Raw genomic sequence first — 12,746 nt, forward strand, 5'->3', positions numbered from 1 at the left:
CATATATATGTAGCTAGTCACGTGTGGTTTTAGGGGGAGAAAGGTTAAGAATATTTACGTGTTGACATGTAGACAGCTGGCTACTTGCAAGGCGGCACAACACCTGGCTCAGGAGACATTGTTTCTAGAAAACCCTAGAGGGTATCCGTACCCATCCTGGGTAAAAGGTGGGCAGATCCAGCCTTTCTTTCCTCTCAGCCCTGTCTTCACATAAGGAAAGCGGTAAATCTCTTGTCTCAGCATGGGAGAAGCCGCCTATATTGTGAAGTTTGCGGTTTTATATTCTCCTATAGATTCAAAGTCCAGAAATTTGGGCAAAATGATCACTATAATCGATCATGTTAAATTCGAGAATCGCGACACTAACTGTCCGGTTTTAAGCAAAATGACGAATGAGAACATTATTAGAACAGTGGGAACGCCAGCCAATCAGCTGACTCCAGTAGCAACGGCCCACTAGCCGCGCGCTCCCAGACCGGGGTTAATGGTGCAAACAGCTCTCCGTAATTGGGTCTACGTCAGCGTTGGCGCGCGCGCCACCTTTCGCCATAGAGCTATACTCCAACCAATCAAACTTCAGCAAAGTGCGTCGCTCCGCCCATTTGCCGTTTAGGTCTCCGCGGAAGCGGAGGCGTGGGGCGGGGCCCGCTCCTTTGAATTCCGGAGGCGGCCTCCGGACCTTGGCGGCTGTGGGACTGAAGAGTGTGTCAGGTGAGCTTTTAAACACCGCGCGAAATGGGGGCCCCAAGAACGAAGGGAATCTCCAACTCCTGCAAAGTGTGGCTGGGGTCGGGTTTTATGTGGCCAGTTTCGCTTCCCGCTTGGGCAGGCTGTAAAAGGGATCCTTGGGAAGCGCTAGGACAGTTCCACCGGGTGGGGTCTGAGGCTGCTTTTCTGCGCTTCTTACACAGGATCCTACGAAACAACTCGAATCTGGATCCTCCCTCTGGGTTGGACATACATATTACTCCTGCTCTGACTTCTTCTGTTCTAGGGAGGTGGGATTGAGTAAGTGTCATTCTGACTATTCTTTTAGTTTTTCCCATTTGAAGCCAAACACTTAAATGTCATTCTTGGTTCCTCTTCCCTTTAATCTACATCCAATTCTTTTATCATAGGCTGACCAGCCTACCTCCAAAATATATTATGAATCAAATCCTTGCCCACCTCTACTCTGTAAACCTTAGGCCTACAGTCGTCCCTTTTCTGGACTTCTGCAATAGCCTTTTAATTGACTTCTTGCCACTCCGTGGCCTTTAACGTTCTAGGTTCTGCACTGCAGCTAAATCAGATGGTATTGCTTCCCTTGCTAACCTACCCCTTTTTCCACATGGTTTCCCATGACACATAAAATCCAAACGCCTAGGCAGGGCATGGTGGCTCACGCCTGTAATCCCAGCACTTTGGGAGGCTGAGGCGGGAGGATTACTTAAGCCCAGGAGTTCAAGACCAGCCTGGGCAACATAGCAAGACCTCGTCTCTACAACAAGTTAATTAGCTGGGCATGGTGGCATGCACCAGTAGTCCCAGCTACTCAGGAGGCTGAAGCGGGAGGATCGCTGGAGCCCAGTAGTTTGAAGCTGCAGTGATCCATGATCATGCCATTGCACTCCATCCTGGGGAACAGAGTGAGACCTTGACCAAAAAACAAACAAAATCTAAACACCTTACTCTGGCCTGCAAGTCCCAATATGATTTAGTTCCTGGCTACCTTTTTTACTTCATCTATCACTACTCTTTACCTTTTTCACTCCACTCTCTCCACAGTGGTGTTGCTGCTACTTAACTCACAAAGCTCTTTTTGCTTTATGATCGTAGCATTTCTTCCTCTCCATGAAATACTCTTCCACTAGATCTTCACATGGCAGGTTCCTTCTTGGCATTCAAATCTCAGCTTAAAGGTCACCTCAGAGAGGCTTTCTCTGAACACTTATTCCAAAGTAACTTCCTATCCACCCTCCATTTTTATCACATCACTGTGTATTATATTCACTATCAGTTATTTACTTATTTATTGACTCTTATCCCCCTCCCCCAGTGTAAATTTTTTGAGTGCAGGGACCTTGTGTGTTTTATTATTTTATATCTGATAACTAGAATTGTGCTCAACATATAGATGATGTTCAGTAATTATTTATTAAATTGATTAATAAATAGGGAATGTTTCTGTCCTGAGAATGCTTAATCTGGCCTGGCCACTGGTTTGGCTTTTGAACTATGCAGTTTTAATTTAGCACTGACAAAGTGAGGAACATACAGATTAAAAGCAAAAACAAGGAAAATGTGGGGAAAATAGGAGCAGAGAAAGTAAGATTGAGCTAACGAGATGAATTTGTTTTGAATTCACTTACATGATAGACCCATTCTAGGAGAGAACTTGCTATGTTGCCTATACTCTTAGTCCTCCCCTCCACCAAGAAAGGCTAGTTCAGCTGATGAAAGTTACTGTGGCAAGTTGTTTCTCTCCTTTTCTATTTAGATCAAGGACTTCAAACATTTTTTTTTTTTAAATTTTAGAGTCGTGGGATACATGTGAAGATTTGCTACATAAGTAAGTTGCATGAAGGTGAGGTTTGGGCTTCTAGTGAGGCTTCTCCCTAATCCCACCCAGGTAGTGGACATGGTACCCAATGGGTGGTTGTGTGCCCTTGTCCCTCTCCCTCCCTCCCTCCTTTAGCAGTGCCCAGCTTTCTTTGCTCCCACCTTTGTGCTTGCGTGACCAATGTTTAGGGCCCACTTATGAATGAGAACATGCAGTAATCAGTTTTTTGTTTCTGTGATTGTTCACTTAGAATGATGGTCTCTGAGATAAGAAGACACCTGGCACGTTCAGAGTGATATGGCCATAGGTCCAGTCCACTTTTGATGGGAGTCTGTGTTGGTTCTATGTCTTTGCTGTTCTGAATAATGCTGCAGTAAAAGTATACATGTGCAGGTGTCTTTGGTAGAGCAATTTATGTTCCTCTGGGTATATTCCCGAAATGGATTTCTGGGTTGTATGGTAGCTCAATTTTTAGTTATTTGAGAAAAAACCACACTGCTTTCCACAGGGGTTGAACTAGCTTACATTCCCAACAACAGTGTAGAAGTGTTCCCTTTTCTCTGCAGCCTTATCAGTACCTGTTGTTTTTTGACATTTTATTGATAGCCATCCTGACTGGTGTGAGGTAGTATCTCATTGTAGTTTTGATTTGAATTTCTCTGATACTTTGAGCTGAGCATTTTTTCATATGTTTGTTGGCTGCTTGTATGTTTTCCTTTGAGAAGTATCTGTTCATGTCCTTTGCCCACCTTTTCTTTCTTTCCTACTTTCTCTATCTCTCTCTCTCTTTTTTTTTTTTTAAGAGAGATACGGTCTCAATATATTGCCCAGGCTAGATTCAAACTCCTGGGCTCAAAGCAATCCACCCACCTCCGCCTCCCAAAGTGCTAGGATTATAGGTGTGAGCCATTGCGCCCAGCCTCCTTTGTCCACTTTTTAATGGGATTATTTTTTTTCCTGTCAATTAGTTTGAGTTCCTTATAGATCCTAGAGGTTAGGCCTTTGTCAGAGACATAGCTTGCAAATATTTTTTCCCATTCTGTGAGTTGTCTGTTTACTCTCTTGATGGTTTATTTTGCTGTGCAAAAACTTGAAGGTTCCACCTGTCAATTTTAGAGTTTGCTGCATTTGCTTTTGAGGACTTGACCATGAATTCTGATGTCCAGGAGATTGTTCCCTTAGTCTTCTTCTAAGATTCTTTGATGTTTTACATTGAACTGGTCAAAACCTTTTTTTGAGAAAGTTAACTTACAGGTTTTGTTTCCTGGATTGTTGTCAACTTACTGCGTGTGTATATGCTAGGTATTGTGTACTAAATACTGTACAGTACTGGGAATACACCCTGTCTTTGGAGAAAAAGGGACAGTTTGGCTGATTACTAATAACTTAAACTTGTTTCTGTATAGAGCATATACAGTCATGTCGTCGCAAAAGAGAGTTGAGAACACCCAGGCAGAAAGCAGAACTTCACAAGGTAGTAATAGTTATCAGACCAGCCTTTTAGCCTGGAAAATAAAACAGAATCCAAGTGACTCAAAGAACATCTCAAAACATGTACAAAACAATTCAGTGGAAGATGATGAGCATGCTGATGATGCAGCTGAAGATGCTCTGCAAATAGCAATGGGATACTTTGAGAAAGGTAAAAGTGGATTATTTCCTTATGAAAGTTCTATTTCTATAAAATATTCGTCTTTTTTCTTAAGAATTTTAAAGGAAAACACGGTTTTGCTCATTCATGATTTTGTTTATTTCACAGACATTTATTGAACACTTAGTATGTTTTAGTATGCTAGGTACTAAGGACATGATAACAAAACATCTTCCTAGCAGAGTGATTCCCAAACTGCTGCATATTGAGATCACCCGAGAATCTTAAAAAACAAACAAACTGATGCCAGGCATCCACTCTCAGACTTTCTGATTTTATTAGTATGGATACATCTTGGCATTGGTATGTTTTTAAAGGCCTAAATGACTCTAATGTATGGTAAAGTTTGGGAACCACTGCCCTAGTATTAAGACAGGTTATAGTCTAAGTTCAATGCTTTTAGTTAGTTTAGAACAAGAATGTCAAAGCATGATTCAGTCTTCCTCACTGAAGGTGTTATTGCTATTAAATAGTCTTGAGTTTTAAGGACTTTGAATGGTTTTTAGGAAGACATTTTTGTGTGTGTGTCGGGGTTTCACTCTCACCCGTGCTGGAATGCAGTGGCACAATCATGGTTCACTGCAGCCTCAACCAGGAGGACTCAGGCAATCCTTCTGCCCCAGCCTCACAAGTAGCTGGGACTACAGGTGCACGCCACCACACCTGGCTAATTTTTTGATTTTTTAAAAATAGAGATGAGGTCTTACTATGTTGCCTTGGCTGGTCTTGAACTCCTGGGCTCATCCCAAAGTGCTGGAATTACAGGCATGAGCCACTGTGCTCGGCCTGTAGGAAGGTATTTTTTACTTAAAGCTATTCCTTTGAAGAGTCCCAAGTTGTGACCAGGCACCGTGGCTCATGTCTGTAATCCCAGCACTTTGGGAGGCAGAGGCAAGAACATTGCCTGAGCCCAGGGGTCTGAGACCAGCGTCGGCAACATGGCAAGACTTCATCTCTACAATAAATAAAAAAATTAGCCAGGCATAGTGGCACACACCTGTAGTGCCAGCTATTTGGAAGTCTGAGGTAGAAGGATAGCCTGAGCCCAGCAGGTCGAGGCTGAGGTAGCTGTGAGTGTGCCGTTGCACTCCAGCCTAGGTGACAGAGTGAGACTCTGACTCAAAAAAAAAAGAGTCCCAAGTTATAATTGTTGAGCCTGAAAGAATTTTAAAGGTCTCATTACTTAATATTGTTTCTTTTTTTAGGTCCCATTAAGATTTCACAGAGCAAAGATAAAACCCTGGAAAAACACTTGAAAACTGTGGAAAACGTGGCTTGGAAGAGTGGGTTAGCTCCAAAAGGAATTGACATTCTATTAAATGTGGCACTCAGTGGCAAATTTGGTATGTTGAGAGAATGCATTTATCATCAGTTTGCTATTAGTTTTGCCTGTTGGACTTTGAATTAGATTGTTTATTGGAATCAGTTGTTCTTCATTCTTACTATCAGTCTGGTAAGATTATAAAATGGGCCTTTCTTGTGTTTAGACTACCTAATGAGCCAAAAATTTCTGGTGGCATATGCTGAAAATGACCAGTTACCACATATCTTTACAAATGAAATGCCTAGACCCTTGTCACCAAATACATAGGAACCATTTTTAGCATTTTTCTTAAGAAACATGCTTAATGATTTATTTTTTTATTTTTATTTTTATTTATGTATTTATTTATTTGAGTTGGAGTCTCACTCTGTCGCCCAGGCTGGAGTGCAGTGGCCGCTCCCGGCCACCACAGCCTCGACCTGCTGGGCTCCGGCGATTCTTCTACCTCAGCCTTCCAAGTAGCTGGAACTACAGGCACGTGCTACCGTGCCCGGCTAATTTTTGATTTATTGTAGAGATGAGGTCTCGCCAAGTTGCCCAGATGGGTCTCGAACCCGCGGGCTCAGGCAATCCACTCACCTCAGCCTCCCAAAGGCACGGGATTACAGACTGAGCCACCAAGCCTGGCTTATACTTAATAATTTAAATAATGTTGCTGGAAGGCACCTTAAAAGATCACTTAGTCTACTTCATTTCCTCTAGTTTTACTTATGACAAATCCCTATTTATACTGTCTTCATTCCAGTGTCTGTGACCTTAACAGCCAAGATGCTTTTTCTTTTGTACAAATGCATCCTTTCCTGTTTTAAGTTCATCAGTGGTGGTGAGGGTGGTTGGGGGAGGGTTTTAGAAATAACACCTGGTAAATATTTTCTTTCCTTGAGAAGAACCTTTTAACCTTCTCACATCCAAATTCAGACTTGGAAGATATTTTAGACCCTAAACACCCTCATTTTAAATGTGAAGAAACAGAAGCCCGGAGTGGTTAAAGAGACTTGCTTAATGTCAGAGCTTGGTTAATCAGATCTCTAAACTCCCATTCTGGTATTTATACTGTACCACATTGCTACTGTTTTTTCTACTTAAAGAAGAAATTAAGACAACTGTCAAAACTGGAGGCTAGGTTGGGCGCGGTGGCTCAAGCTTGTAATCTCAGCACTTTGGGATGCCGAGGAGTGAGAATTGTCTGAGTCCAGGAGTTCGAGACCAGCCTGAGCAACTTGGTGGTGTGTGCCTGTAGTTCTAGCTACTTGGAAGACTGAGAGGGAAGCATCACCGAAGCCTAGCAGGTCGAGGCTGCAGTGGCCGTGAGTATGCCATTGCACTCCAGCCTGGGTGACTGAGTGAGACTTCGACTCAAAAAAAAACCAATTGGATGCTTTGTATACTAAATATTTATTGGTCCTTGCATGTTAGGTTTCTTTGTCTATATCCTAGCAGCATATTTGCAGGTATGTGTGTATGTATTTTAAGGTAACAACACTTTACTAACTGAATTCAGTATATGACTCTCATATTTTATTTCTCTACTTTTTACCTGATTAGTTCTCTATGTTTTCTTAGAAAGTTAAATTAGACCTAATAAAATTGGCTCTTAAAAATTTTTTGAGTCAGGATCTCACTCTGTAACCCAGGCTGGTGTGTAATGGCATGATGTTGGCAAGACTGGTCTTGAACTACTCCTGGGCTCAAGCAGTCCTCCTACCTCAGCCTCCCAAAGTGCTAGGATTCTGGTCTTGAACTATTCCTGGGCTCAAGCAATCCTCCTACCTCAGCCTCCCAAAGTGCTAGGATTCTGGTCTTGAACTATTCCTGGGCTCAAGCAATCCTCCTACCTCAGCCTCCCAAAGTGCTAGGATTACAGGCATGAGCCACCATGCCTGGCCAAAATTGGCTTTTTTTTTTGTAGGTGGTTTCAGATTGTTTGGTTCTAATATATTTCCAGGAATCCATGTTTAACTGATCAGTGTCTATCAAGATCAGTTCTGTCCCTCCCATCTCCCCTTAAAACATGTATCAAATATACAGGTGTTTTCTATTTTGGACTTTCTTTTTTTGATATCTCAGAAATTAATGGTTAGAAGGTTATCATGATGTCTTCCAAGTCTTGAGGTGCTTCAAAATGCATGTCTCAGATTCTGAAAACTTGTATATCACTATTTGAAAAAGAGTGTCTGGTTTTCTAGTGTTACTATTCATTTTTCTGTTAAGCTTGAATTTTTCTGAGATCAAATGTGGTCTGCTTAATTTCTTTTCTCCCTTTTAGTTATTCCTGTGATGTCCCTCATCCCTACCAGATCTTTATATGCAGCTCTTTTGATAAGTTGAAATATATATTTAGGGGCAGTTATGCTAGAAATGTCATCATAATTAGATACAACGGGACTTTAGACTCTCTAGAAATTAATTTAAAAGTCACTGGGAAGTAAAAATAGAGTCAGTATTGAATTCCCCCATTGAATTTGGCACATGTGTAAGGTGTTAGTGGTGATACTATTTTTTTTTTATTGAGTTGGAGTCTCACCCTGTTGCCCAGACTAGAATGCAGTGGCACACTCAACGGCCACCCCGGCGTCAACCTGCTGGGCTCTGGTGATCCTTCCACTTCAGCCTTCTATGTAACCGGAACTATGGGCACGCGCTACCACACCCGGCTAATTTTTTATTTTTTATTATTTTTTTATTTTATTTTTTTTTTTTGAGTCGGAGTCTCACTCTGTCGCCCAGACCGGAGTGCAGTGGCCCCTCCCGGCCACCGCAGCCTCGACCTGCTGGGCTCTGGCGATCCTTCCGCCTCAGCCTTCCCAGTAGCCGGAATTACAGGCATGCGCTATCACGCCCAGCTGATTTTTTGATTTATTGTAGAGATGAGGTCTCGCTGCCCAGGCGGGTCTTGAACCCGCGGGCTCAGACAATCCACTCACCTCAGCCTCCCAAAGCGCGGGATTACAGGCTGAGCCACCGAGCCCAGCTTAATTTTTTATTTTATTGTAGAGACTAGGTCTCGCCAAGTTGCCTGGGCTGGTCTTGAACCCGTGGACTGGGATTACAGGCTGAGCCACTGAGCCCAGCGGTGAGACTATTTTAAACTTAGAAGGGTTACTTGGATGGTAAACTTGAATGGAAATGAAAAAGAAAAGCAAAGAAAACAAAACAAAAAACCAAGAAACTAGAAGAGTGGAAAGCAGAGATTTTTATTCTTGTGATTTATTACCTGCCATCACTGCTTTCCTTTCTTCTCCAGAGAATGATGAGCTAGAAATTGATGTGATACATTTTAATTCTTGAGGCCTTAATAAAGAAGTTGATATAGGGTATATACTAAGCCAGTCTCTGTAACATTATTTCTATTACCAGATGGGAAGACATTGTGGAGGTCAGATAACAAGGTGGAAAGATTGGACTTAGTGTAGAATGATATTAATGCCAGCTGATTCCAAGAAGATTTGTTCCATTCTGCTACATATAAATACAAATATAGTTATTCTTAAACATAGCAGCTCATGCAAGATGTCTGTCAGTAGCTTAAAATAAATCAGTTTTTTGTGCCATTAAAAAAACAAATCTTTGCAATTTCCTTGTGATTGAAAGACTTTTTAGGAGGATATAATTCACATACCATAAAATTCATCCTTCAAAAATTTCATTGTTTTTTAGCATATTCACAGAGTCGTGCATCATCACCAATATCTAATTCTCAGACATTTTCATCACCCCAAGAAGAAATGCTGTACTCATCCCTTCTTCTAAATAGAAACATTTGGGCCAAATACTTTGCTTTATAGTTTATATTAGTAGTTAAAAATACATTTTTGCTTTGAACAATGTTTTTTTAATGATGATGAGAGATACTGAGTATTACATTCTGTTGGTTTTTATTGCCTTCAATATAAAGTGAGATTTTTAGGTCCAAGAGTGAATGATAGTAAAGAAACAATTGAAACACTAAAATGTAATTTAATTTAGAGTTTGTCTGCTTTCCAGGAAATACTGTAAACACACGGATATTGAGGTGCATGATTCCAGCAACTCTAATATCAGAAGATTCTGTGGTTAAGGCAGTCTCCTGGCTTTGTGTTGGCAAGTGTTCTGGTAGCACCAAGGTAATCTTTTTAAACAATTTGATGATGAGTCCTTCAGAACCACTTCAGGACTGGCACGGAAGAGCCACTTATGGAGTAATGGCAGTGGCCTTTTGTGCAACGCCTGTAGTTTTGGAACAGTACAGCTTGATGCAGGGACTTTGTTGAAACAGAAATTTTACTGAGAAATAAAATCTATTACGCTATTTTGTGCTAGAAGCTTCTAAAACAGTCTCAAGGGAGGACTTAAGCTCTTCTGTACTAGTACAGTTATATTTCTCTAAAGATAGGCATTTTGTCTCTCGATAGGTACTTTTTTATCGTTGGCTGATTGCAATGTTTGACTTCATTGATCATAAGGAGCAAATTAACTTGCTGTATGGCTTCTTTTTTGCTTCATTGCAAGATGATGCACTGGTAAGTAAAAATTGGGCAGCATCAAGCACCAATCAAGTAGAAATTCTCAAAAATGGTCTGCAAACCCCCTGGGGCTCCCTGAGACCCTTTTGGGAGGTCTGAGAAGTCAAAATTATCTTCATAATAATACCAAGGTATTATTTGCCATTTCCACTTTGTTGATATTGGCACTGATGCTGTTAAAGCAAGGGTGGGTGAAACTACTAGCTCCTTAACATGAATCAAGGCAGTGGCACCAAACTGTACTAGTGGTCATTATATACTTCACTGCAGTAAAAAGCAAAAATGCTAGTTTCACCTAAGAATGTCAAATGAAACAGTAGAATTGCTTAATTAGTTTTATTAAATCTCTACCCTTGAGACATGTCTTTAAACTTCTGTGTGATGAAATAGCAAGCACAAACAAAGCCTTTCTGCATACTAAAGTTTAGTGGTTGTACTGAGGAAAAACACTTTTGTCATTGAGGTGTGAGCCAAACTACCTATTTTTTTGATGAAACACCATTTTAATTTGAGAAAGTGACTGAAATACAAACCATGGTTGTTCAGACTTGGGTGTTCTGAAGACATTTTCTTGAAAATGAACAAAACAAGCCTGTTATTTAAAAGAAAACAACTGGCAACATTTGTTACCAATGATAAAATTTGAGCATTCAAGTGAAAATTCAGTTTGGAAATGTATCTGCCACTGTGAACCTGACAGCTTCCAGATACTTAAAAGACTTTTCTGATGAGATTTGTGATAGTACTAATGAATGTGATTTTTTAGATATATAATTAAATGTGGCAACACTGGGGAGCTATGTGTAACTCGGTAAATCACTATTTTCTAGATGAATGAGCATGATGTTATAAAATCATACATAGGTAAAATATCCATTTAAAGTGCAGGATACATCAATGAATTTTTTTTTTTTTTGAGTTGGAGTCTCACTCTGTCACCCAGACTGGAGTGCAGTGGCCACTCCTGGCCACCGCAGCCTCGACCTGCTGGGCTCTGGCGATCCTTCCGCCTCAGCCTTCCAAGTAGCCGGAACTACAGGCACGCGCTACCACACCTGGCTGATTTTTTGATTTATTGTAGAGATGAGGTCTTGCCAAGTTGCCCAGGCGGGTCTCGAACCCGCAGGCTCAGACAATCCACTCATCTCAGTCTCCTAAAGCACGGGATTACAGGCTGAGCCACCGAGCCCGGCTACATCAATGAATTTTAATAGAATACTGTACAAAGCTTTTATTGAGAAGGTTTCAGATTCCACATTGCTGCTAAACCTTAAGAAACTTGTCAAAGGCTAATAGACATAATTTTCTAAAAGTGCTATTAAAATATTCTTTTTTATTATAAAGATGTGGGGTATAATTCAGTGTTAGGTATACAAACATTGATTATGCAGGTACCCCTGTTGATGAGGTGTCCCCCTCCCTCCCCAGCAGTTTCCCTCAACTGCCAATCCCACCCTCCCTTCCCTGACAGTTTCCCTCTACTGCCAATCCCTTTCTTATAGTATTATGATAATTGTTAAAGGTACGCTTATGAGTGAGAACATATGGTACTCTGTTCTTTGTTTCTGTGATAGATCATTGAGTATGATCGACTCTAAATCCATCCAAGTTGCTGCGAAGTCCATATGTTTGTCCTTCTTTATGGTTACATAAGATTCCATTGTGTATATGTGCCACATTTTATCCAGTCCATCTTCGATGGGCAGCATGGTTGGTTCCATGTTTTTGCTATTGTGAATAGAGCTGCAACAAACATACGTGTGCGGGTATCTTTTTTGTAGAATTATTTGAGTTCCTCCAGGTATATTCCCAGTAGGGGAACTGCTGGATCATATGGAAGGTCAATTTCTAGTTCTTTCAGAAATTGCCACACCGTCTTCCAAAGAGTTGTACTAGTTTGCATTTCTACCAGCAGTGTAGAAGCATTTCATTTTCTCTACATACTTGCCAGCATGTGTGGTTGTTTGTTTTATTAATGATGGCCATTCTTACTGGGGTTAGGTGGTATCTCAGTGTGGTTTTGATTTGCATTTCTCTGATGATGAGTGAGGCTGAGCACTTTCTCATGTGTCTGTTGGCTGCCCATATATCTTCTTTTGAGAAGTGTCTATTCATGTTTTTTGCCCACTTCTTAATGGGGTTGTTTATTTTTTTCCTTTTGGCATGTTTGAGTTCCTTGTAGATCCTAGATGTTAGGCCTTTGTCAGATACACAGTTGGCAGATACTTTTTCACATTCTGTGGGCTGTCTCCCTACTCTCTTGCTGGTTTCTTTTGCTTTGCAGAAGCTCGTTAGTTTGATGAGGTCTATCTTATTTCTTATTTCTTTGATGAGGTCTATCTTATTTCTTAAGGTATGGGCATTTAGGTTTCTGATCAGGAATTGGTTGTCAGTTCCAGTTTCCATAAGGGTGTCTACTGCGTTATTTAAGATTCTCATAGTTTGAGGTTTTACATTTAGGTCTTTGATCCATTTAAAGTTAATTGTTGTGTATGATGATAGGTAGGGGTCCCGTTTCAATCTTCTACATGTTGTCAGCCAATTTTTCCAGCACCATTTACTGAATAGATTCTCTTCTCCCCAGTGGTTGTTGTTGGAGGCTTTGGCCAAAATGAGGTGGTTGAGAAATTAAGGCTTTGTTTCTGGAATCTCTGTCCTGTTCCATTGGTCTATATGCCTGTTCTTGTACCAGTACCAGGCTGTTTTGATTACTGTAGCCTTATAGTA

General features: G+C 41.0%; 1 protein-coding gene across 1 annotated transcript in view; it reads left to right on the forward strand.

Moving 5' to 3' along the window:
* Positions 1-908: 908 nt before the first annotated feature.
* The window catches only part of CENPI (centromere protein I), a 65,666-nt gene continuing 53,828 nt past the window's right edge, over positions 909-12,746 (forward strand). The window contains exons 1-5 of the mRNA XM_008059832.2: positions 909-1,008; positions 3,949-4,184; positions 5,399-5,536; positions 9,502-9,620; positions 9,909-10,016. Of these exons, the coding sequence (XP_008058023.1) occupies positions 3,962-4,184; positions 5,399-5,536; positions 9,502-9,620; positions 9,909-10,016 (588 nt within the window). The 5' untranslated portion in view covers positions 909-1,008; positions 3,949-3,961. The remainder of the gene's footprint in view (positions 1,009-3,948; positions 4,185-5,398; positions 5,537-9,501; positions 9,621-9,908; positions 10,017-12,746) is intronic.

The sequence above is a fragment of the Carlito syrichta genome, unplaced genomic scaffold (assembly GCF_000164805.1).
Source record: "Carlito syrichta isolate Samal-C Ts95f unplaced genomic scaffold, Tarsius_syrichta-2.0.1 Scaffold304388, whole genome shotgun sequence".
Classification (NCBI taxonomy): Eukaryota; Metazoa; Chordata; class Mammalia; order Primates; family Tarsiidae; genus Carlito; species Carlito syrichta.